Source organism: Vulpes lagopus, chromosome 3 (genome assembly GCF_018345385.1).
Source record: "Vulpes lagopus strain Blue_001 chromosome 3, ASM1834538v1, whole genome shotgun sequence".
In the NCBI taxonomy this organism is placed as follows: Eukaryota; Metazoa; Chordata; class Mammalia; order Carnivora; family Canidae; genus Vulpes; species Vulpes lagopus.
Genome location: NC_054826.1, coordinates 151,088,387 through 151,114,663, shown reverse-complemented (window position 1 = coordinate 151,114,663; position 26,277 = coordinate 151,088,387). Strand labels below are relative to the sequence as shown.

General features: G+C 34.5%; 1 protein-coding gene across 7 annotated transcripts in view; it reads right to left on the bottom strand.

Annotated features, from left to right (window-relative positions):
- Positions 1-26,277, bottom strand: part of COL24A1 (collagen type XXIV alpha 1 chain) — a 388,183-nt gene that overhangs the window by 166,429 nt on the left and 195,477 nt on the right. For all 7 annotated transcript variants that reach the window (XR_005987020.1, XM_041750763.1, XM_041750767.1 and 4 more), the window contains 4 exons: positions 9,839-9,892; positions 7,525-7,578; positions 5,838-5,891; positions 4,369-4,422 (listed from right to left, as the gene is read on the bottom strand). Coding sequence is in view for 6 of the 7 variants with exons in the window: in XM_041750763.1 (XP_041606697.1) it covers positions 4,369-4,422; positions 5,838-5,891; positions 7,525-7,578; positions 9,839-9,892 (216 nt within the window). In the remaining variant the exon portion in view is untranslated. The remainder of the gene's footprint in view (positions 1-4,368; positions 4,423-5,837; positions 5,892-7,524; positions 7,579-9,838; positions 9,893-26,277) is intronic.

Below are 26,277 nucleotides of genomic sequence, written 5' to 3'. Positions count from 1 at the left end.
GGTAGCAATAGTACTGAATCTAAATGCAAATGCTGATAGCTGGTTTCCCAATGTGGTTTGCATTTCCTAAAGAAGCCACAAATCAAAATAATAATAATAATAAAAAAAAGAAGCCACAAATCAGAATTTTTATGGTCCTATCCATTCCACCTCTTGCACAGAAAACCTTAAGCATTACATATTTCTAAGACAGTTATTTCAATTTTTTCCCCACTTAAATATTAAGTAGTATAGAATACAAAAATTACTCAGTTGTATGCCTGTATACCCCTTCCTCCCTACAAGAAAAGGTACAAAAATCTGAAGTTGCCAAATGATCAAAGGCTCAATCCATGGGCAAGGAAGGAGAGGTTAACTTTGCTCAGTATGTCATCTTCCTGTTTGGGCGGCTGGAGACAGGACACAGAGTACATACTGGAGAGATACCAAAGGATCTGCTACCTAGCCCCAGAGAGTTAAATGTGCACAAGAGGGACAGCAGCTAACGTTGTGCTGATCCCTAGTGACCCAAAAAGCCTAAGCCACCATCTTTCTGATACTGCAGTAGAGAATCCGCTAGCCTATATTACCTATATGACATATATGATTGTACATATTAATTAGCTTTGGCATATTAAATTATCTTACTACACTTAAATGATTACTCTTTAGCCAAATTTGGCAGGCGAAAAAAAAGCTTAGAGTATGTAGGATAAATAATAATAATAATACCTTAAATTTAGGCCAAATCTCTCACCTAAGAATCTCAAACCATAAGAATAATACTTTTAACTAATCCTGTTCTTTTTCAACTATATAAAAAGCAGGATTATGCAACCTTCATAAAGCAGGTTAGACAAATCTTCATTAGATTAATTTGTTTAGGTTGTTTTCTGAGCTGGCGGACATGCTGCCTGTTGAATTTTTCTTATCCTCTGGAAAAGTACTAATATTGTACAATACTTCAAAAGCCACTGGGTTGAAACTAATTAAATAGCAAAATCCAAGTGGTCCTGATCTAAAAGATAGTTATCCTTGAATCCTCCTTGGTATGAAGAGAATGCTTGACAAACTATAAGAAACCAGTAAATGTTAGATAGTTGAATGGCAGATTGATAGGCAGGCAGATCCTTAAGAGTGTGTCCTATTATAGATGATGTTCACATGGCCATGTGATAACAGTGTAAGTCACAGGCAAAACAGTAAGGGCATATAAGCATTAGTTCCATAATAATAATCTGTGTGATCTCAGGGTCAATGTATGTAGGGCACAGCTTCCTCCTCAGTGTACTGTGACACAGTTGTGCCATGAGAGGTTATAAGTATGCTGGGAAGATCAACTCCCTCTGCTTTTGGGGTGGCAGGGAAGAGCTACAGCACATGGAACTTCTAGCCAGATACCTTTTTCATTTACCTCAGTCGGTTAGACATATTTTATTTATTTTATTTTATTTTTTGCAATTGAAAAACACTGGGAAAGATAGACTGAGCATATTGAGATCACATCTATAGTGGAGAGTTCATCCATAGTGGAGAACAGATTGAAAAGAAGAAGACAGTAAAAATAGGAAGATATTATGTGACATCTGGAATGAAACTTTCTAATAATATATTCTTCTCAAATATTCTGGTCTTCAGTTCTGTTTTTGTATTTCCAATGTTCAGGAATTACCTGAAGTATCTTCCTACAAGGAAGTGTTTTTGTACTAAACAAAGCCTTTATTCCTAAGTAAGATTTCTTGGGCACCCCAGGTGGCTCAGTGGCTTAGTGCCGCCTTCAGCCCAAGGTGTGATCCTGGGGACCCAGGATCGAGTCCCACATCAGGCTCCCTGCATGGAGCCTGCTTTTCCCTCTGCCTGTGTCTCTGCCTGCTCCCTGCCCCGCTGCCCCCGTATGTGTCTCATGAATAAATAAATAAAATCTTTAAAATAAATAAATGAATGAATGAATGAATAAATAAATAAATAAATAAGATTTCTTTGTTTAGAGACTATTGAATGAACTTTAAGTAATTGTGAGAAGCCATTTGGGGAAATAATCAGTAAAATGTATTTGGAGAAGAAGAGGAAAATAGGAGGCAAGAGTTGAAAACAAAGTGGCAAATCAGAAAAGGATAACAATCTATTGACTGATGAATGGACAAAGAAGAGGTGTCGTATTTATACAATGGAATATTACTCCACCATCAAAAAGAATAAAATCTTGCCATTTGTCATAACATGGATGGAACTAGAGTGTATTATGCTAAGCAAAATAAGTCAGCTGAAGAGACAAGTGCCATGTGACTTCAATCATATGTGGGATTTAAGAAACAAATCAGATGAACACAGGGGAAGGGAAGGAAAAAAAATAAGATAAAAACAGAGGGGGAAGCAAACCATAAGAGACTCTTTACTACAGAGAAGAAACAAGGCTGCTGGAGGGGTGGTGGGTGGAGGGATGGGGTAACTGGGTGATGAGCCTTAAGGAGGACATTTGTTGTGATGAGCACTGGGTATTATGTATAAGTGATGACTCACTAAATTCTACTCCTGAAACTAATACTACACTATATGAATTTAAATTTAACTAACTTGAATTTAAATAAGATCTTGGGAGAGAACAAAAAAAAAAAAAAAAAGGAAAAAAGGGTAACAATCTACCCAGGGATCATGGGGAGGTTAGAAAAAGACATAGCAGAAGAACTTTCCATACGACTTAGGAGAAAGCACAAGTGGTTCAAGAGGAGTTCTTGCTTAATTACATGGCTTCTATAAGATCTCAATTAATTAACAAAAGGCAAAACAGAAAAAGTATTTCTGCTTTTTTTTCAATTCTTACAAAACTGGTTGAACTTTCTCACTTTGACTAATACAAAGTTGAATAAACATATTGGATCTGACCATTTATTGCCTGCTAGCAGGGTATGGACCATTAAACGACAGTTTGGGTACAGAACATCTACTGCCAAAAAAAAAAAAAAAAAAAGAACATCTACTGCCATTTTATTTTATCATTTTAAATCTCATTTGAGCTAAAATAGATTTAGCCATCACAATTATTTATAGACTGTAAATTTGTAACCCAGTAAGAGACAGAGTTTTTCAGAAAAGAAATAATAATAAAAACCAATTTGCACTCTTTCACCAATCTTCACTGAAAACACAGGACATGGAACTAAAGTTACTATTTCAAACTGGGCATTTATAACACTTTTCTCTCATTTGCCAACTGGAAAAAGCAGTTTTTGTTTTGCTTTTAACTTTTGTTAGTTGAGCACCATGTTTTTAGAGTTTTTAAATATTTTATTCAGTAGCTTTAAAAATCAAAGTAAAATCATACGAGAAAGGAGAATTCTTATAGCACACATATTCAGATTTATCAAGTTAAAAAAAACACCTTAGTATTCTGTGTGGTGTCAAATAAGCATAGGCTTGGGAGATAGACACACTAAGATTTGAATCCTGGTTTCATCATTTCTCTCTGTCTGCCTGTAGGCAGACTCTCTGAGCTTTGTTTCCTTCAGCTATAATATATGAGACAATACATCTTCTTTGGGTAGTTTTGAGTATTAAGAAAAATAATATATGTCAAGGTGCCTGGTATGTGACAGACATGCAATAAATTGTGGTTTTTATTTCTTCAAAGAAAAAAAAGGGATTTAAAAGACTCAAAGACTAAAAGGCTAAAAGATTTCTAATTTAATTTTTTTTTAATATATGAGCATGCATATATATGACATGCTTTTTTTTTTAAATTTTTATTTATTTATGATAGTCACAGAGAGACAGAGAGAGAGGCAGAGACACAGGCAGAGGGAGAAGCAGGCTCCATGCACCGGGAGCCTGACGTGGGATTCGATCCCGGGTCTCCAGGATCGCGCCCTGGGTCAAAGGCAGGCGCCAAACCGCTGCGCCACCCAGGGATCCCTTCTAATTTAATTCTTATGCATAGTTACCAAACAATAATGATTATATTACCTATGATTTACAATTAATAAACAGTCATCCCGCATGTGTCTTCATTCCATTTCCAATTGCTCTTATTTTGTCAGGATATTATTAGTCCTTGCTAATGTAAGTCTCTTGTGAGTAGAAAAATTATTTAAACATCTTCACATTTACAGTTCTTGCAAAGAATGGAACTGGCAATTGAGAATGAAAAAGAATTCTATATGAATTAGTAAAATTTATAAAACATAAAATGGAAAAGTATGGCTTTATGAGTGCAAATGATAATGAATCACACTCAATCAATGTAGGTAGTTTCATCTAATATAATGAAAACAAGGAAAAAACCAACAATATCTAAACACAATTGTGAAGACATAGGGCTCTTTTTGCTGACTACATCACTATTTATGAAATCATTTTTTTGAGTTAATGTACTTCTTGCATTAGATAACTTACTCTTTGTCCTTTAGGACCCTGACTTCCAGGTGGTCCTCTTGCCCCCGCATGACCCTACATATTGAAGATTTAAAAATCAGTTATTGAATTCATAGGAACATTAGCAAAATAGGAGTTACAACCTTTTTTATGACATGTAATTCTCCCTGGGAATTCTTAAAATAAAATTGATTAGTCTCCTTAAAAATATGCTTTATTTATGAAATAAATGCCATACATTTCTCTCCCATTATTCTGCTATTCTTCTCTCCCCTAGTATTCCAACTGGTTTTCAGGAGGAACACAAGGAGTGACAATGGAAAGAGATACCCAGTTAGCCAATCTGACTAGTCTTATCAGCTTGATTCATCAAAAAAGCAGTAAGCATTGCTGCATGACTTCTTTCTCATTATTCTAGACATTTATGATAATCCCATCACATAAAAATAGATTTTTTTCCTCTTATGATGAAATATGTCACAAAATGCACCAAATTAATGTGTCACAAATAGACCTTAATGAAGACAAAGTTGTTACTTATTACTAAGTCAGTTATAATTAATTTTTTTATACTTGATAATCTTTAATAAAGACTTCCTTAGAAAACAAAATTTATCTACAGGACATTAGGCAGATAAAAACCATCAACTTTTATAGGATCTTAGATTTATTTATTATCTTATGGGAGTAAAAAGATTGGCAACTGTATCAATCTACATCAATCTTCCTAATTTTAGAAGTCAATAATATGCCTATCAATGTCAATATCAAACTATTAGTTTATTAAGGCTTAGTAATTATTTAGTTTATTAAGGCTTACGATTTTCATATTTAAGTTGATATTAATGGCCAAATTTTCATAAGCAAACTTTATTTCTTTAGAGGCAAGTTTTTTTTAGCTTTTCTGTATAACAAATGAAGTACTTTCAAAACTTAAGTTTTGGTCAAAGGTTTCTATGACTTTTATCTGCTTGTTTGAGAATATTTGCAAATTTCTAAGAAAAATATGTTGGAACTTGATTTTATTATCTTTCTCTGTATAACAAATGAAGTACTTTCAAAACTTAAGTTTTGATCAAAAAGTTTTATGATTCGTCTGGTCGTTTGATAATATTTGCAAATTTCTAAGAAAAACATGTTGAGACTTGTTGGTGATTTGTTTATCCAAGCTCATCTCTGAGATTGATTATTGATTGCTTTCTTATATGTGGTTATTCAAAAGAAAGTTTACATTTATTTTTGTTTTAGACTACAGAATTGTATGGATTATTAAATGTAATGATAAACAATATAGCAAGTAGAGATGAGGAAGTTTAAGATACCATGAAATATTCTAGCATGTTTTGCATTGACTGAGGAGAGAACTAGCCTCCATCAATTTATACATTACTTCTTTTGCATAACAATAAAAAGTAGTATATAATCAAAATCATAGACTTAAATTTAAAGAGACAATCTAAAAGGGAATTATAAATCTTTTCTTTACTTACAGGTAATCCCAGTGGACCAATGGGTCCTGGATCCCCAGGAGGACCTGGATATCCCTACAATTTGAGTGAAAATATGAAAGATATAAAGTCTCCATCATATCTGATTCTTTTCATTGAAGACAAACCAGTAAATTATAAATAGTAATAAAAAGTGATAATGTAAATAAGATCTCTCCTATCCAAGATAAAAAAGGTCGTGAGAAATGTACCATAGTTAGAAATAAGACATGTTTACACAGAGGTTGTATAGCCTTTTATTAGTAACTCTTTCCTTAGAAAAGAAATTTGCTAACCAGAATCACATATTATGATCTATTGAGAAGAGAATATTCATCTTATCTTTCTGTAGGTTTTGTTAAACTATAAATAGATGTATGTCATATTATATAGATTAAGAAGTCATTTCATTGTAAGAGGCCAGAGAATTCTATAATTAAGGAATATGAATATGTATAAATACTCTAGCCTAATGTCTTAGTAGGTAATAATTCCTGAAATTGATTAACCTAATGGGTATATTAAATTTCTTAGTAGACAGAACTGGACGTAGCTAAAAAAACAATCTCATAGTACTTTGCTTATAATACAGAAGTTAAAACTAAGGTAAAATAAATTTGTGGACAGTATTATGTGCCACCAGATCTATTACAATACATTTTCTGAAAGCAAGATTCTTTCATTCTTTTTCTTGTTCTAGTTCCTATCATATTTAGAAACTATTTAATAAACTAAAAAATGCAACCTATATACAATGTTTGTCAGCTATTCCTAACCTTAAAGACGCAAGAGAGCAAGATGAATTCTGGATTCTGATGTTTCACATATCAAAGAATTACATCAGGACCACAAAGTCATGAAACAGTGGCAATAATGATATGTGCCATATAAACTATAAGCTATGAAATAAAAGTAGAATCATAACTGAATTTTCTTTTTCATTCATTTCAGTTAATTTATGGTGGTTTAATTTCTTAAAACTACAGACTCGGGCAGCCCGGGTGGCTCAGTGGTTTAGCGCCACCTTCAGCCCAAGGTGTGATCCTGGAGACCTGAGATGGAGTCCCACGTTGGGTTCCCTGCATGGAGCCTGCTTCTCCCTCTGCCTGTGTCTTTGCCTCTCTCTCTCCCTCTCACTGTGTCTCTCATGAGTAAATAAACAGAATCTCTAAGACAAACAAACAAACAAACTACAGACTCATTTGACCAAGCCATCTGCTTTGCAGGCTTTGTGGTGCCGAACAGCATTTGAAAGGAAAACTGTTTAAAGGAAAAGAAAATTCTAATGGAAATATACCATAAAATAGACATTTTCACTTACTTAAATTCCATTCAAGACAATTCCACCTCTGGAATTATGATGGAATTATGATTTTTTTGATGCAAATTTAATTTTATTAAACCTTACAATGAATGTTGTGGCATATCATTTTCCATTATGTGACAATTTGTTGGCTGGCATCTGAATACAGTACTTCTTCTGAAAAATACACAGTGGGAAGTGACGAAAGGGAGAAGCTAGTTGTTTAGTGATATATGAGGGTGGGGAAAAAAAGAAAAAAAGAAATAATAAAAAGGATGATGACCAATTAGTATCTTTAGGATCTAACTCTAAAATGGTTAAAGTTCCAAGCAATAATGCTGCTGTTGCAGCATTTGGAAACATGTATTTCAAATCACTGACTCTTACCATAACACCCTTTTCCCCCTGGGGACCTAGTGGACCTGGACTTCCACGTTCTCCCTTTTAAAGCAAAGAAAAAAGAAAAACATTGAAGCATGTTAATCAGTCATGACTGAGCTAAACCTTGATAGGAAAATTGTCAGAATCATACCTTACATGCATTTCTCACCTTAACTGCCAATATTTTTTAATTTACAAAGTTTGCATTTTTACCTTAAAGTCGTTAGACTTCTAATAAAATTAAAATCTTCTTAAAATATATTTTAAGGGATAAAATACCAAAAGTATGGTTGTTTTATAAGTAGAAATGCTTATCATTTTGAGGCATATAAAATAGAAGGATGGTAAAAGTATTAAAACATATTGTAAGAATTAACTAATTTCTAGAACTATTGAAAAAATATTTATTTCTGTAGTCTATCTACCACAATTAAGTATAATCATTGATAATCAAACATGCCATAGCAGATTAAAAGAATTAAACTGATTCATATTAAAATTCCCATGATTGTCAGAATCATAGTGTAGAACATTTGACCTTGCATGGAAGAAACAAAATAAGAATGAAAACAATTATAAATCCAAAGTTTTTGGACTGAGCTCATTTTATATTTCTTATATTGTTACTAAAAATCAATAAGTATATATTAAGCACTTTATGTACTGGAGAGTTGGAGAAATATAACAGAAATTTGACTTAGAGTGTACTCTCAAGTATTTGGAGACATGACATTAACAAAGGTAAATCAATTAGGATAATTAAATTGTAAATTATGTGGTGCTTATTCTACATCCAGGAAGGGAAGAAATAAGGAAGGATTAGAGGAATCTGAGGAGACTTTATAGAGGAGATGAGAATTTGAGTCTACAGTTTGGCTTTGAATAAATACAGGGAAGGGGAGACGATACTCTAAACAAATAAACAAACAAACAAAAAAACCCAACAAAATCCAGTAAGAATAGGAATAGGAACATGTTGATAGTATATGAGATGGGGGAGAGAGAAAGATTTATATTGGAAAATAGTAGAAAAATTTTTGAATGAATTAAGCCAAAATTATGTAGTAGTTTGACAAGAAAGTAGAGGGGTTAAAAGGATCAATAATAGGGAGCTAATGGTGGTTTTTCAAAATGTTTCATCATGACCCATCAAAATTAGTTCTATGCTTGTAGATAGGATGGATTAGAGAATAGAAAGGGAAGGGCACAGTAAATTTGACAGGGGGTAAATTTAACATAAACTAATAAGAGTATGTCTGGAGGTGGGGGTGGACTTTGGATTGACTATTAGAAAAGATGAATTATATAGAAAAAACTCTAACTCCTGCTAAAAGATTAGGCATAGAAAATGGAGGAAAAAGGAAAGCAAATATGGATTTCACTCTGTTTATTCCAGAAGACTGGAAGAATTGAGATTGGGATAAGGCACACTAAGACATGAGATTATTGGGAAGAGACCAGTTTAAAGGTGGGGAAAAAGTGATATACATTTTAGACATGTTGATTTTGACTTAAACTAAATTTTAAATAAATTAAATTTTAAATAAATTTTAAATAAATTTTAGGTGGAAATAACTGGAATATTATCTAATTTACTTCTAGTCCTGGCACTACTTAATATTTACAGAGTAGCTTTATGTAGTAATTGCAGAAGACTATCATGTTTACAATTTATATTTAGTTAATCATGTTTTAGACAAAGACCCAAAATTTTTGCTTTACTAGTCCGTTATAAGATTCCATTAAAAAATTTTAAATGCCTTTGTTGGTTTCAAACAAAGAATTACTTTTTTATTTTTATTTTTAAAAAACCTTCCTAAATTTGAAACTCAACATGGAAAATTACTCCCAAGGCAATGATTTCTAGGTAATCTTTAAGCAAATTACAATTTCCATTACAATAGCCAGTAATATCCATGGATAATTGCATACTGGATTCCAAATGGAAAGAAAAAAAAATTGTGACTGAGACTTGGATCAGGTAAAGGGATAACTTAATTCCTTTCAAAACTGCTTCCTTTAGGGGGCTTGCTCTGATAAAGTAGATTTAAATATGGTCTAGTCATAAGCATAGACCATCAGTTTTCTTTTCTCTTCAGACCACATCATTGCAACCTAAAGAGTAGTCTGCCGTTTAAAAACTAGAAACATATATCCCAGTAGCTATATTTCAATATATTTAAGATATTCAAGACAGGTGATGTATTTTAAGTTATAAGTGATTTCTAATTAACATAAAGTACCATATGAATATCTCTCATTTGAGTTTAGCCTGGAACTCTTATTATTAAAAAATAAATAAATAAAAGAAAGACATTACCTTTTCACCAATGCTTCCTGTAATCCCAACTTCTCCAGGTAAACCAATAGGTCCCTTTTAGGAAAAAAATATAAGAAAAAATATACATTTTTATTGCATTGCTATTGCATCTTGATTTTAAATCACCTATTATCCTTGTTTTTTTCTAACCCACCCTAAATTCTTAGAGTAAAATTCCTTCTAGTATAGATGTCCAGCCTGTGACTTCATATCAAAAAGTAATCATTCAATCAACAAATATATATGAATGTCTAATATGTGGCAGCCCCTGTGCTGGGAGGCACGTAGTTTCATATCCAAACACAGTCCCCGTCCTTGTGGAGTTTATAATCCAGTGGATGTTATTAAAAACTGTAGTTTTCATAACTTCTTGATGTAGATACATTAGCTTAAGAAGTCATTTCTGTGGCTTCTTTGAAAATTCCTAATATTTGCACACACCCATTCATTAATTCATTGTCATTCAAGAAATATTTGGTGCCTGCTCTGTGTTTGTATTACATTGCTTTGCTAAGATTTCATTAGCAAGTAAGTCAGACCTAGGCCCTTCCCTCAAAAGGCAAAAAGTCTTATACAAAGACTCAAAACAACTACATTAAAAAGTGAATTATTACAAATCATCACATTGGCTCATAAAGGAAACAACTGTTATAATGAGGTAGAGTGAAAGAAAAGACCAATGGAAAGATGGTCAGGGTAAACCTCAGGTGTGACATCTAATCTGAAGGCTGAGGAATAAGAAGAGGCCAGTTGGCCAAGAGAAGAAAGGAGGGAGAGGGTTCTAGACACAGTAAACAGCTTAAATAAAGGATGATTTTAATATGCTGAAAAAAATGATAGAAAGCAATCAGTAACATTATTTCACATTGAACAAGACTCAGTGTTCATCTACCTTGTCTCTATGGATTCTACTTCAAGCAATACAGAAAACCAAAAGAATAGCCTAGAATAAGCTTTACAACAACAGCATAATCTTTCTCCTATCTTCAATTATGAAGCCCTTTTCTACTATTGTTTAAAGATATATGAACCATTTTCTTTTTCAATAGCTACCAAGCAAAGACCCTGCTTAAATAGATTATATAATAATATGTTTTAGCATATAGAAGTCACCTAAATCATGAAAAAAGATTTGCTGTATTGAAGCTAACTGAAGTTAGTGCATAGGCTATGATTTTATCCACATATATTTGTATCATTATCCATATCAATCTCTCTCTCACTCTATCTACCTACCTCCTTACCTACTGATCATGGATACACTGACATATTAAGCATTTCCTATGTTGTGTTCCTCACAACCACCATATTTGGTAGTATCCTAATGCCCTTATAGACAAGGCAGGTGAGATAAGTAGCTTCCTGAGACTAGTACTGACCCAGAGGAAAAACCCTTTTCCTAACACATAATCTGGGTGAGTAAATAGAGTAGGCCCATTTGACTTATTCCAATATTGACCATGTATACCAGAACAATGTCACCTACAGAACTATTTTGCTTAGCTTATAGCCCTTGCTTACTAATTAACAGAAACTGAATTAGGTACTAAGAGTTAAAAATCCAGAGATTTTCTATATAAAGACTGGCAAGATTCTTAGTTTCAGATGACCTAGCAAGCATCAAAGGTATTTTCAAAGGCAAATCTGGATGGATCTAAGCAACAGTTGCTACTTAGACGCACTCTTCAGTTGATCATAGCCCATATCAATTGCTCTTGTCTCTTATACCTGAACTATTTCACTACTTTATACTACCTGCCTGCTCTCAATAGGGCATCTGAGTTTGTCACTCCTGATATAAGTATTAGGAGGTGCAGTCTATCAAAGGAACATACTTGGAAGACAGGTTCTCACTGGAAAATAGGCAGTTCATAGGCTTACATCTTTGTCCATAGGGAATCTTTAATGAAACTTAAATTAGGAGAACATGAATAATTTACTAAGACCTTGATTCCTCCCAGCAGTTTTCTTTAGTTTCTTTCTTTTTTTTAAGGATTTTATTTATTTATTCATGAAAGACACAGAAAGAGAAGCAGAGACACAGGCAGAGGGAGAAGCAGGCTCAATCCCAGGATCCCAGATCACACCTAAGCCAAGGGCAGAGGCTCAACCACTGAGTCACCCAGGCGTCCCTTCTTTAGTTTCTTATATCTATTTTCAAGTTATCCATTTCTGGAGAAAACTCTAAATTAGTGTTGTTGGAATGATGTACATTTTCCCAAAAATGAAAATTATAAAATTTCATTCTTATTTCATTAGTAATTGATTACCTATCAAGACACGATACTAGTCAATTTAGAAATAACTAATAACTAAAATACAAAGTAGATAGCAAAAATATTGCAAGAAGATAAAGTACTATAGGATATCAGATAAAGTAGCAGTCAGCAAACTGTGAACCCAAAGACTGGCTACTTCTTTTTGTAAATAAGTTTCACTGAGACACAGAAATGCCCACCTGTTTACCTCTTCTCTATGGCTACTTTTGCCATACAAAGGCAGAGTTGAGTAGCTGAGACAGAGTCTGTATGGCCCAGAGAGCCCAAACCATTTTTCTTGGGTGTTTAAGGGAACAAAGAGAGCAGTCATTGAAGTTGTAGCCTTCATTTATAAGAATTATTAGCAATTTATATCTTTTTGACCAAGAATTTTCAAAACCCTGATTCCATGTCTAACATACATTAAAGAAAATGACAAAGTCTAAAGCCAAACCATGCTGTGTGTGAAGAGCTAGACAACTCTACAATAATTGAAAACATTTCACTTTTTATAAAATAGGATATGTAATAGTCTATTTATAGATTTTGTTAGCTAAAGCAGAAATTCAGAAGGCCAAAAAGCCTTATGTATAATAAATCACTTGTTAGAACTGAAAAGAAGTATTATTTTTTTCTAAAACAGTAAAAGCTTTAAAATACACTAGTTCTATTTTTTAAAGTAACCACATCCTTCTTATTCACTAAAGACTGGTATAAAATTAGAATATTTCCTAGTTGAAACTAAAATGTTTAAAAATCTTTTTATATAAAGTTCTTAGACTTGACAATTGTGCCTTGTGGTTTAGAACTTGTCTATATTGTCTCAAATTTTCTTTTCAATGAGGAAACAATTGTAGCTACAAGACAAAAGAAATAATAATCTCAGACTTCAAAGTTCTTTAAATTCACTCAGAAATGGAATATTATAAGGCTAATTCTCCAGGATGTAGTTCTGTTTTATCTTAGAAACCTATTACCTTCAATGTTTGCATATATTAGTGTTATTGCTTTACTCTCTTTAAAAATAAGAATTTTAGAGGTCATTTCAGCACAATAAAAGTAATATTTGCTTGTACTATAATGAAATTGCTGATATTTTACTTTTTTACCTGAAAAATTAGTGATTTTACATGATTCCATCTCATACAAAATACAAGAGAAGACTGGACAGACATGAGAAATGACAACTTTAAGCTCTAGATGGGAAAATGTAGTTCCATATCTAATATTTAGTTCTCTACCTTAAGATCTCATACTTTCTTATATTTGTCCAAGACAATGAAAATACAGTCTATGGTCAGTTTAGACAGATACAGGGAAGATGTAGAAAAGTAGAAATAAAGTGTATGTAATCTATCTGGATAAGAAAGAGGAATTCCTTACCTTTTCTGGGTAAGAAAGAGGAATTCATTGTAAGATGAATATGAGATATATATTGGACATTCTGGTAGGAATATTCGAACACAATTGAGTAAACAGCTCTATAGCTAAGGAAAAGAGATTTGTGAATCATTAGCAAAAAGTAAAGACAAAGAGAGTAGATGAGTCATTGGAGAGAGTACATGGACTGAGAAAAGGAAAGGCCAAAAACTATAACATTTAGAAAGCAGGGTGAAAAAAAGAAAACCCATGGAATTATTAAAGAAAGTGTACTGTCAAAAGAAGGATACCATCGGGGTGCCTGGGCGGCTCAGTCAGTTAAGTATCTGACTCTTGATTTCAGCTCAGGTTATGATCTCAGGGTCATGAGACTGAGCTCTGTGTAGGCTTTGCACTCAGCGCGAAGTCTAGTTGTCCGTCTACCTCTGCTCTTCCCCCTACTTGAGCACTCTCTCTCTCTCTCTCTCAAATAGAATCTTTAAAAAAGTAATAAAACGAGGATATTGTCTATTTTGTGTGTGTGTGTGTGTGTGTGTGTGTGTGTGTGTGTGTGTCCATAATGTTTCCTTAGGCCTTTTCATTTAGGGGTAATTTTATAACTTGACAAACATGAATGGACCTTTTCTGTTTATTTGGAAATACATCACTGTTCCTAAAAAGCTAACCTTTGGATCACTTCACCTCTATTTTTGAATGAAATCAATAAACTAAGGATATATTTGTTAGTGTGACTTGGACTAAGCAACTTTACTCATTGTGCTTCATCCTTTGCCATTTAGGAAGATGTAACCTCAAGTTCTTTAGTCTGCAATGCTCTGTAAAGCAAGGATAAAGTCTTATCTGATACTATATCCCTAATACCTGACATACTCCCTGGAATACATAATTAATAAATATATGTTGAATGAATAAGTAAACAAATGAGACAGAGCAATAGTGGTGGAAACAGAGATGAACTGCCCACATTGCTCTTTAAGAAAGATATTCTTGCCCCTGTAATCAACTTCTTCAAAGTCCAGGCTTTAGCAGAGAGGCCTACATCCAAAGACTAACTAAAGTGAGAGTATAAAGGCATGTCCATTTTTGCCTAATATGGGATTACTCTGTTGGGCCCTATATTCCCCAGAGCTCCCTAGAAGATTGTTTGGGCTCTCATTTCCTCCAGTGGAAAGACAGAGAAGCTGAGCAAAAGCCCAGGATTCAATAGAGTGGTCAAATTCCAGGGAAGGTTAAACATCTAACCAAGACAATTTTGTTAGAACGAGTCAAGGCTTTTGCTGGGAAAAAAATAAAAATGGAACCCTGACACTTATCACAGGGACATCTGGATAAAGGTCCCTGAAGATTTTGAACCACCAGACTCATTTGGACTCTAGGAGCTTAAAGACGTAGCTTACCTCTCATTAATGGTAGCACTCTCCCCTCTAAGAAAACATGTACCCCGATTAGGATTTGTCCATATATCCTCTTTTAGCCCTTATGCCACATACTAGGAGTAAATCACAGCATAACCCATCTGCGAGCTTGCTGTCTGACTTAGGAGGGAGAGACACTACCCCAAATGAATGAAAGATCTAGCCAATGTACACTAGTAGGAGTTGGGAGAGTATATGGCAACCTGATTTTAGAGGTACTTAATCAAGGGAGCCATAACATAATCTAAAAAATATAAATATAATGTAAATTGGATATAAGAGTTTATTAATTTGAGAACACTTTTCAAAGATATGGGATTTAACTCTCTGGCAAGGATCTCAAGAGGTTGTGCAAACTCCTGGAGTAGGTTTAAACTGTGAGGTAAGCAACTCTGCCACTTGGGTCACATGACTGGACAGACCCTATAGTTTTAGAAACATCAGAGATAGGAAAGAAAGTCATGCAGAGCTTACAACAAGCCTTGATAGAAAGGACACAACATGCTCCTTGGATTATGTAGCAAGGTCATCCCATTTGCAATAAAGAATTATATGTGTTTTAATTCTAATGTGCTACTTGGTTCTAATAGATACTGAGCACCTAACCATGGGACACCAAATGACCATGCTTCTGGATCTATCTATCATAAGCTGAGTTGTGTCAGACATAAGGTGAGCACTTCCAGTGCAATCTGGCTTAGAACCTGAGGAGGAGAGAGGTAGAAGCAAACTGAATGAACAAGTAGTCTGGATCCCCACACAGGACCTCTTTTTAGCAGAAACCTTTGGCTATCTGGGAGATCCCTTATGACTAGCTACTTGAAAAGTCCAAACTTGGTTTATGGATGGGCAGGCTGTGCTATGAACTGAATATTTGCATCCTCTCAAAATTCATATGTCAAATCTCCAATGTGATGGTATTTGGAGGTAGAACTTTGGGGAGGTAATTACATGATGAGAATGGTGGCGCTCTCATGTCATGATGGGATTAATGTTGGACTTTTCAGCCTCTAGAAGTGTGAGAAATACCTGTTTGTTGTTTAAGCCACCCAGACGATGGTGTTTCATTATAGCAGCCTGAACTGTCTAAGACACTTACTATTTAATGGCAAGTTGAAAATGTATGGAAACTGCACTATAGCTTCACTCAGGAATGACTTAAAAAGCAGTGGCAAGGGAACATTTCTAATGAGCAGAATCTCTGGCAGTGCACCAGACCATCCACGTTCTGGGAAGGATAAATGGCTTCAGGTTAGAGTATGTACAGACTAACTGGTATCTGTTAGTGGCCCAGAGGGCTGGTTAGGCACCTGAAAGGAAGAAGACTGTAAGGCTGGGAACAGGATTTGAAAATGAGGCATATAGACGGGTACATTAAGACACAAAGTACAAAGATCTTTGTATCAAGTGTTAACACCTACCAGAGTAGGTCAAACATGGAAGAATGCCTGTAAGGATACATAATGATCCAGAAAGCTGACATCAGCAAGTCTTGGTCATTAGTCATCTTTGCTGGATGATGGGCATATGAACCAAATGGGCATGGTGGGAGAGATGGAAGGTATGCATAGGCCTAACATCATGGGTTCCTACTTAAAAAGGCTTAATTATTGCTGCCACTGAATATTCACACTGCAAGCAACAGAGAACACCACTGTGCCCATGAAAGGATGCCAGTCTTTGAGGAAAACAACCAACCATTCTTTGATGAGGCACATTTACTCTGGAAAGGCCGAAGATTTATTCTAACAGAAATGACATACTCTGGGAATGGGCTTATTTCTTATCCTCAGGCTCAATTAGCAGCAGTATCTGATAGGTTACAAAATGTCTAATCTATGTTACAAGATCCCAAAAACATGTGTCAGACCATGGTACTCATTTTACAGCAAATAGGTTGTAAAAGTGGGCCTATGTTCATGGGATTTAGAAGTTATATCATATGACAAGAAGCTTCCAATGTGATGGAGCATTGGAATAGACTGCTAAAGGAGCAGTTAAAGTGCCAGCTAGGAGGTGATACTTTTTAAGGATAAAGCACCACCCTCTAGGATAAAAAAGCCTACACTCTGAGTCAAAGACAGTTATATGGTATTGGATCTCCAACAGGAAATATTCATTGGTCTTGGAACCTAAGGGCAGAAGTAGAATTAATCCCATTTACTGCCACTCCCAATGCCTCTGTCGAGAGCCCTATACTTTCTATCCCCACAAAATGTAAGCTCTGCCAAAATAGAGGTCTTGGTCCTGAAAGAAGATATATTTTTATTAGGTGCCACAGTAAGAGTTCCATTGAATTATAAGCTCCAGAAGCCCTTTAAGCACTTCAAGTTCTCTGGATCTGGGCACCAGAAAGCAGGAAGAGTCACTGCTGTGGCATAGTTAATTCACTCTGATCATCAGAGGGAGAAGATTAGTGTCGCTTATGGTCCTAGAGTTAGCTGAAGTGTTAGGGGCTATAATTTGTACTACTAAGTCCTTTTCTAAGTTTTCCCTCAGGAAGAGAATCCACCAGAAACCTAAAAAAAGCAACTCCCTGAGAGGATATGAAGGTGACTCAAGTACCACAAGGAGTATACTGTGCTGAACACAAACATGAGGCCACCCAGATACTCCATCAAGAAAGCATGTGTTGCCTAAACCATCATCAGCTTCATGTCTTCACCTTCAGAGGGCCTTCTTGACCAGTGCACACCCCAGGGTCGCCCATATACTATGAGAACTTAAGTTAGAGTATAAGAGCCCATTCATTCAGCCCAGCATGACGGGTTTGTAAAGGATTCAGAGCTTCCTGTAGGGATGGTTGAGATTTAACTAGGGCCTGTATCAATTTGACTTCTCAATCTATTCAATCTCATTTCCTCTTCCTCTTTCTTCAAGTGTCACTTTGTAATTAATACCCTGCAACAAAATGCTATTTTAGCAGTCTGCCTCTAGAATATCCCACCTGTGCTCACAGTTTCTCCCTAAATGTGACCCTTAATCTACTGAGGGCCATGGAATTATTACAAAGTGTCAGGGAGTCAATACATAGGTGCTGAGAGTATGCTAAATACAGAAAAGCAGGACTACCACTTGTTGGTCTCTGTAAAAATGATCTTCATTTGTGAAAAGCCTGGAAATCACTAAGAGTATGTCTGAATTAGTAAAGGCAGATTCCCTTTTAATATATTCTCTTTGACAACATATAACTGTCATACTTAGTGTAGCTACTAGATACACATCCTCAACCTACTTTTAATGTCTGAGTAATGACTGTTTTCTTCATTAGGATAAACTGAGTCTTTTATCCTTTTTACTAAAAGGGAGGAAATTGTTCCTTACCTATACATGGTTTCTGGGGATTGACTTGTAGGCCCAAAGTATAAGAAAATAGCATTTGGAATGTATCCCAAATGCAACTGGAGGGAGACTCTCTTGAGATAGCATCTGGAGTGAGATTTCATCCCTTTCCCTTTGAACTGAGTGATAAATCTTTTCTTGATAGATTGGGAATGAAACTTTTCAAGCTCACCAAAGACTGAGGACACTCTGGCAGGAAAAAATTATAGCTTATTATAATTTGTTTTCCAGAATATTTGACTTACCTTACAAAAAATTCTTTAACCCTACTTCTCTTTCAAGTAAGGTGCACTTATATTATATATAGACACTATCACTATACCAATATATAGTGCCTAAAAATTTAAATAAACCTAATGAGGAAATCATGTAGCAAGGTGATTATGATAAGTCATACCTGTTACTAAATATAAGAGATAGTTCTCTTAATTTTTTTATAGAATGATGTATGAGACCAAGTAAATAAAAACAGTGATTAGCCATCTGTGTTATCTGTTCTTTGAAACTAAGAATGTGCCTACTTAGCCTTATTCATTTAAAGTTTCTGAAAATTGAAGATAAGCTATCTTTAAATATTGGTGACTTGCTAAAGAAAAGCCAAACATTTAGAAAGCCTGTACTCATTAACACTTTAAAAAGTATAGAACTGCCCTAAAGTAAATTCACTCATTCATTTATTTAGTCAACAAACATTTGAGAATACATGCCAGATAATAATTAATATGGAAAATTTATATAGTCAGTTAAATTTAAAATATAGACAAGCATTTCATTATTTTAAAAGTCCTGATTGGACAATAGTGTATTGTGGCAACAGTTTCTCTGCTTCAGACTGTTGGCATTTGGATATATGGGTTTTCTAAAATATGTAACTCGATGGTCTGCTCCGTATCCAAAGAGGGATTTCAGTTTCTGACATTTCCCTAAACAACTACTTGACTCTTACTTCCTTGGATCATGCATGTAGTAATGAAATAAAAGTTCAGAATGAAGTTTTTCCCCAGGAAGGCCTGGCAATAATTAAAAGAATATGCCTGGAATGTCTACTCAACAGATGCTTTTACTCACATGTATGTTATGAGAAGCTTGAGAATAGACAGGCAACTGGTGCTGTCCTCCCTGCACTAAATTGCCTGGCATCTGGTCACATTATTCTGCTCTTCTGCATGAGTCTCATGACAATAAATCAAAGGTGATAAAGTGAGTGTCAGCACAGGGCTACCCTCTAATCTCAGTTGAACTTCTTAAATTATTGATTAAAAAAATAAGGTGGATGAGAAATAGGAATTCTCCTGCTATGACACTTGTGTTGCAAAACATTTGAACTGTAAGCTCTTCCTAAAACTCTAATAAACTAGCAAGATCATTCGCGGAAAAGAATATGTGCTTACAATTATAGCTTATTTTTTCCACATATAAAGCATTAAATTAGTTCTGCATTCTTTCATGCAGATCTCATCTGTCTTGAGTTTGGGATATGTGTGTGTGTGTGTGTATGTGTGTGTGTGTGTGTGTGTGTGTGTGTGTTCTATCTGAAAATAAAATTAGAGTCAGAAAATCTGTTGTCTGATGCCTCCCATTAAACCCCTCTTCCACTAAAATCCCTGTACCCAGAAATGAGGAAAATAATAGTGTGGTATTGGTAGATTGCTAAAGAGTTGAGTTCCTAGTTTAGATTTTCATTCATGAAGCAAGTCATGGAACCAGTTTGGATCTCATCTTTCCAATCTAAAAAACAAAGAGGATGGACTAGATAATATTTCTCATACATTCCAGTACTAAAATTCTATAATCTCTCTCAAAGTTTTCATACTAAGATTCTATAATTTAACCACAGGAAGATAAAAAGCACCCAGGTATTTAAAGATACTTAAAACCTTTTGAACAGGTGGCAAAGAGATGTAATTTTTTTTAACTGGAATACTTCTATTTCGTAGTGAGGAAGCTGTATCTGGCATTCTGGATCTTCAATAGTACTAAAGAAATGATTTGCTGAAAACATCTACCAGAGGCAGCCTTTGTGATCTTTCGCAGATCTTTCTTTTTTAAAATTTAAATTCAATTAGCCAACAGAATAGTACATAGTTTCCAATGTAGTGTTCAATAATTAATCAGTTATGTATAACACCCAGTGCTCATCACATTATAGATCTTTCTTTAATGTTTTCTTTAAATTCATTGTTTATTACCTTAAAAAATCTAATTTATATAAATTCATTGCGAATGGGGCTGTGTTCTGTTCATCTTGATGTTCATCTCAGCTAATCTCATTGCCTAGCACCTTACTTGGCACAGAGCAGGTGTTCAGTAAATAGAATGAATGCACAGCATTAATTGGATGTTGGATTCTTTTATTTCAGTATAGCTAACATACAGTGTTAAATTAGTTTTGGGTATATAATATAGTGATTCAATAATTCTATACATTACTCAGTGCTTATCACAAGTGTACTCCTAATCCCCTTCACTTATTTCACCCATACATCTACCCATTTCCCCTCTGGTAAACATCAGTTTTGTCCTCTATAGTTAAAAGTCTGTTTTTTACTTTCTTTTTTTCCCCTTGTTTTATTAAATTCCACATACAACTGAAATCTTACGGTATCTGACCTATTTCACTTAGCACTATGCCTTCTGGATCCATCCGAGTTATTTCAAATGGCAAGACACCATGCTTTTTATGGGTGAATAATATTCTATTATATATATATATATATATATATACACACCCCTCTTCTTTATCCATTCATCTACCCATGGGCATGTGGGTGGTTTCCACAATTTGACTATTGTAGATAATAAACATAAGGTGCATGTATCTTTTTGAGTTAGTGTTTTTGTATTCTTTGGATTAATACCCAGTAGTGCAATTACTGGATAGTGTGGTAATTCTATTTTTAATTTTTGAGGAATGTCCATATTGTTTTCCACAGTGGCTGCTTCAGGCTGCATTTCCACCAAAAGTTCAAGAGGATCCTTACTCCCATCCTTGCCAACACTTGTTGTTTCTTGTGTTTTTCATTTTAACCATTCTGACAGGTGTGAGGTGACATCTCATTGTAGTTTGGGTTTGCATTTCCCTGATATTAGTGATGTTGAACATGTTTTCATGTGTCTGTTGGCCATCTGGATGTCTTCTTTTGAGAAATGTCCATTCGTGTCTTATGCCCATTTTTAAATTGGATTTTTTTTGGTGTTGAGTTGTAGAAGTTCTTTATGTATTTTTGATACTAACACTTTATCAGTCATTTGCAAATATCTCCTCCCAGTCAGTAAGTTGTCTTTTAGTTTTGACTGTTTCCTTTGCTGTGCAGAAGCTTTTTATTTTGTGTAGCTCCCAAAAGTTTATTTTTTGCTTTTGTTACCCTGCCTCAGGAGACATATCTAGAAAAAAGTTGCTATGGCTGATATCAGAGAAATTACTGCCTGTGTTCTCTTCCAGGATTTTTATGGTTTTAGGTCTTACATTTAGGTCTTTAATACATTTTGAGTTTATTTTTGTATGTGGTGTAAGAAAGTGGTCGAATTTCATTCTTTTTTTTTTAAGATTTTATTTATTTATTCATGAGAGACACAAAGAGAGAGTGAGAGGCAGAGACACAGGCAGAGGGAGAAGCAGGCTCCATGCAGGGAGCCCGATGTGGGACTCGATTCCGGGTCTCCAGGATCACACCCTGGGCTGAAGGTGGTGCTAAACCACTGGGCCACTGGGGCTGCCCCCATTCTTTTTTTTTTAATTTAAATTCAATTTGCCATCATACAGTATAACACCCAGTGCTCATCCCATCAAGTGCCCTCCTTACTGCCCATCACTCAGTTACCCTATCCTCCCATCAACCTCCCCATCCACAAACCTTTGTTTGTTTCCCAGAGTTAGGAGTCCAGTTTCATTCTTTTGCAAGTAGCTGTCCAGTTTTCTCATCATCATTTGTAGAGACTTTTACCTGTTGCATCTTCTTGCCTCTTTTGTCAAAGATTATTGACTATATAATCATGGGTTTATTTGGGGGTTTTCTATTCTCTTTCATTGATCTATGTGTCTGTTTTTGTGCCAGTATCATACTGTTTTGATTACTACAGCTTTGTAGTATATCTTAAAATCTGCACTGGGTGTTATTCTGTATGTTGGCAAGTTGAACACCAATAAAAAATAAATTTATTATTTAAAAAATCTGGAATTGTGACACCTTCAATTTTATTCTTCTTTTTAAAATTGATTTGACTATTTGAGGTCTTGTGTGATTCTAGAGAAAGTTTAGGGTTATTTGTTCTAGTTCTGTGAAAAATGCTAGTAGTATTTTGATAGGGATTGCATTAAATCAGAGTATTGCTTTGGGTAATATAGACATTTTAACAATATTTGTTTTTCTAATCCATCAGCATGGAGTTATCTTTACATTTGTTAATGCTGCCTTTAATTACTTTTATCAATATTTTATAATTTTCAAAGTACAGGTTTTTCACTTCATTGGTTAAAAATTTAAGTATTCTTAGCGATCTTAATTTTTGGAGTTCAATTGTAAATGGAATTGTTTTCTTAATCTCTCTTTCTGCTACATCATTATTAGTGTCCAGAAGTGCGACAGAGTTCTAGAAATTGATTTTGTATCCTGCAACATAACCAAATTTATCAGTTCTAGTAGTTGGAATCTTTAGTTTTCTATGCATGTCATCTACAAATAGTAAAAGTTTTACTTCATCCTTGCCGATTTGGATGCCTTTTATTTCTTTTTGTTGTCTGATTGCTGTGGGTATGCTTTTAGTACTATGTAGAATAAAAGTGGTGAGAGTGGACATCCTTGTCTTGATCCTAACCTTAGGAAATATGCTCTCAGTTTTTCCTCAGTGAGTATGAGGTTTGCTATGAGTTTTTCATATATGGTCTTTATTATGTTGAAGTATATTCCCCCTAACACTGCTTTATTGAAGGTTTTTATCATGAATGGATGTTGTACTTTGTCAAATGCTTGTTCTGCATCTACTGAAATGATCATATATGGTTTTTTTTCTTTCTTTTGTTGAGGTGATGTATCATATTGATTGATTTAGGAATATTGAACCGCCCTTGCATCCTGAGAATAAATCCCACTTGATCATGTTCATTTTTTAATATATTGTTGGATTCATTTTGCCAATATTCGTTGAGATTTTTATATCTATGTTCATCAGTGATATTGGCCTTATTTATCTTTTTTTGTAGTGTCTTTATTTAGTTTTAGTAACAGGGTAATGCTGGCCTTACAGAATGAATTTGGAAGCTTTCCTTCCTTTTCTATTTTTTGGAATAATTTGAAAAGAATGAGTACTAACTCATCCTTAAATGTTTGGTAGAATTCACCCGTGAAGCCATATGGTCCTGAACTTTTGTTTGTTGTCAGTTTTTATTAATGATTCCATTTCATTGCTGGTAACCTGTCCATGTGAACTTACTATTTCTTCTTCAGTTTTGGCAGGTTATATGTGTTTAATTTGTTGGCTTATAATTTTACATTATATTGTCCTACAATTATTTGTATTTGTGTGATGTTGGTTGTTATTTCTTTTCTTTAATTTTTAATTTTGTTTATTTGACTCCCCACTCTCTCTAGTGTGTGTGTGTGTGTGTGTGTGTGTGTGTGTGTGTGTGTGTGCGTGTGTGTGTCTGGTTAAAGGTTTATCAATTTTGTTGATCTTTTCAAAGAACAAGCTCTTTATTTCATTGATCTATTTTATTGGTTTTTTAGTTTCAGTATCATTTATTTCTGCTCTAATCTTTATTATTTCCTTTCTTCTACTAGTTTTGTTTGTTTGTTCTTCTTTTTCTAGCTCCTTTAGGTGTAAGATTAGGTTGCTTATCTGAGATGTTTCTTGCTCCTTGAGGTAGGCCCATATTGCTATAAATTCCTCTCTGAGAATAGCTTTAGCTGCATCCCAAAGATTTCTAGATCATTGTATTTCTTTTTTTAAGATTTATTTATTCATGAGAGACACTCAGAGAGAGAGGCAGAGACACAGGAGAGGGATGATCAGGCTCCATGCAGGGAGCCTGACATAGGACTTGATCTCAGGTCTCCAGGATCACACCCTGGACTGAAGGCAGCGCTAAACTGCTGAGTCACCAGGACTGCCCTAGATCATTGTATTTCATTTTCATTTGTCTCCATACAGTTTTTGATATCCTCTTGATTAGTTGGCTACCCATTCATTGTTTAGTAGCATGTTATTTAACATTCAAGTATTTGTGTTCCTTCAAGACTTTTTCTTGTGACTGATTTCTAGTTTCATAGCATTGTGGTTGGAAAAGATGTATGTATGAGTCAATCGTTTTGAATTTGTTGATACCTGTTTTGTGGCCTAATATATTATCTATTCTGGAAAATGTTCCATGTGAACTTGAAAAGAATGTATATGCTGTTTTAAAATGGAATGTTCCATCTTGTCCAATATGTCATTCAAAGACACTGTTTCCTTATTGAGTTTCTGTTTGTTTGTTCTTTCCATTGATGTAAGTGGGTGTTAAAGTTCTCTAGAAAAATTACTTTCTGTTTACTATTAGCTGCTTTATGTATTTGGGTGCTACCATGCTGGTGCATAAATATTTATGACTGTTGTATTTTCTTGTTGGCTTATTCCCTTTATGATTATATATTATCCTTGTTTGTCTTGTTACAGTTTTGTTTTAAATTTTATTTTGTCCATTCTAAGAAATGCCACCTAGGCTTTCTTTTCAATTCCATTTGCATGATAAATACTTTTCCATCCCTTCACTTTCCATATGGATGTGTCTTTAGGTCTGAAATGGGTCTTTGGCAGTTATCACATAGATGAGTCTTGTTTTTTATCCATTCCATCACCTTTGTCCATTGTTTGGAGTGTTTAGTCCACTTACATTCCAAGTAATATTGACAAGTATGTATATATTGCCATTTTGTTACTTGTTTTATGGTTCTCTTTGTAGTTCTTCTGTATTCCTTTCTTCTTGTTCTCTTCTCTGTTTGCTGGCTTTCTTTAATGATATATTTGGATTCCTTCTCTTTACTTTTTGTATATCTACTACTGGCTTATGATTTGTGGTTATTGTTATGCTTGTATATTACATCTTACACATATAGTAGATATAGTAGTCTATAACCCATTCTTTACTCTTCCTACCACACATTTTAGGCATAAGGTATGGTACAGTATATCCTTTAATTTTGTGAATCCTTTGACTGGTTTTTATTGCTATACTTAATTTTCTTGCTTTTGTACTGCCTACTTCTGTTACTCCTACTTATAGTCTTTCCTTTCCACTCAGAGTCCCCATTTGATATTTCTTACATAGCTGATTTAGTGGTCATAAATTCCTTTAACTTTTGTTCCTCTGGGAAAGCCTTTACTCTCCTTCTACTCTGAATGACAGCCTAACTGGACAGAGAATTTTTGGCTGCAGGGTTTTTTCCTTTCAGCACTTTGAATATATCATGTCACTCTCTCTGGTCTGCAAAGTTTCTGCTGAGAAGTCAGCTGAGAGTATTATGGGATTTTCATTGTATATAACTGTTCCCTTTTCTCTTACTGCTTTTAAAATTCTCAAAAAAATAAAATAAAATAAAATAAAATATAATAAAATAAAATTCTCTGTCACTACTTTTGCCATTTTAATTATGGTGTGTCTTAGCGTGGATCTCTGTGGGTTGATTTTGTTGGGGACTCTCTACCTTCTTGATGTGAATTGCTGTTTCCTTCCCCAGATCTGGGAAGTTTTCAGTTATTATTTCTTCAAATAAATTATCTATTCCCATTTCTCTCTCTTCTTCTGGGATTCCTATAAAGCAAATGTTATTTCACTTGATCTTGTTTCTGAGTTTCCTAAGTCTAATTTTCACTATTTTTTTTTCCTCTCTCCCATTTAAGTTGATTGTTTTCCATTACTCTGTCCTCCAGGTTGCTGACTCTTTCTTCTTCTTCCTCTAGTCTACCATTTATTCCACCTAGTGTATTTTTAATTTGTTATTGAGTTTTTCATATCTGATTGGTTCCTTTTTATATTTCCTATCTCTTCGTGGAAGACCTCACTAAGGTC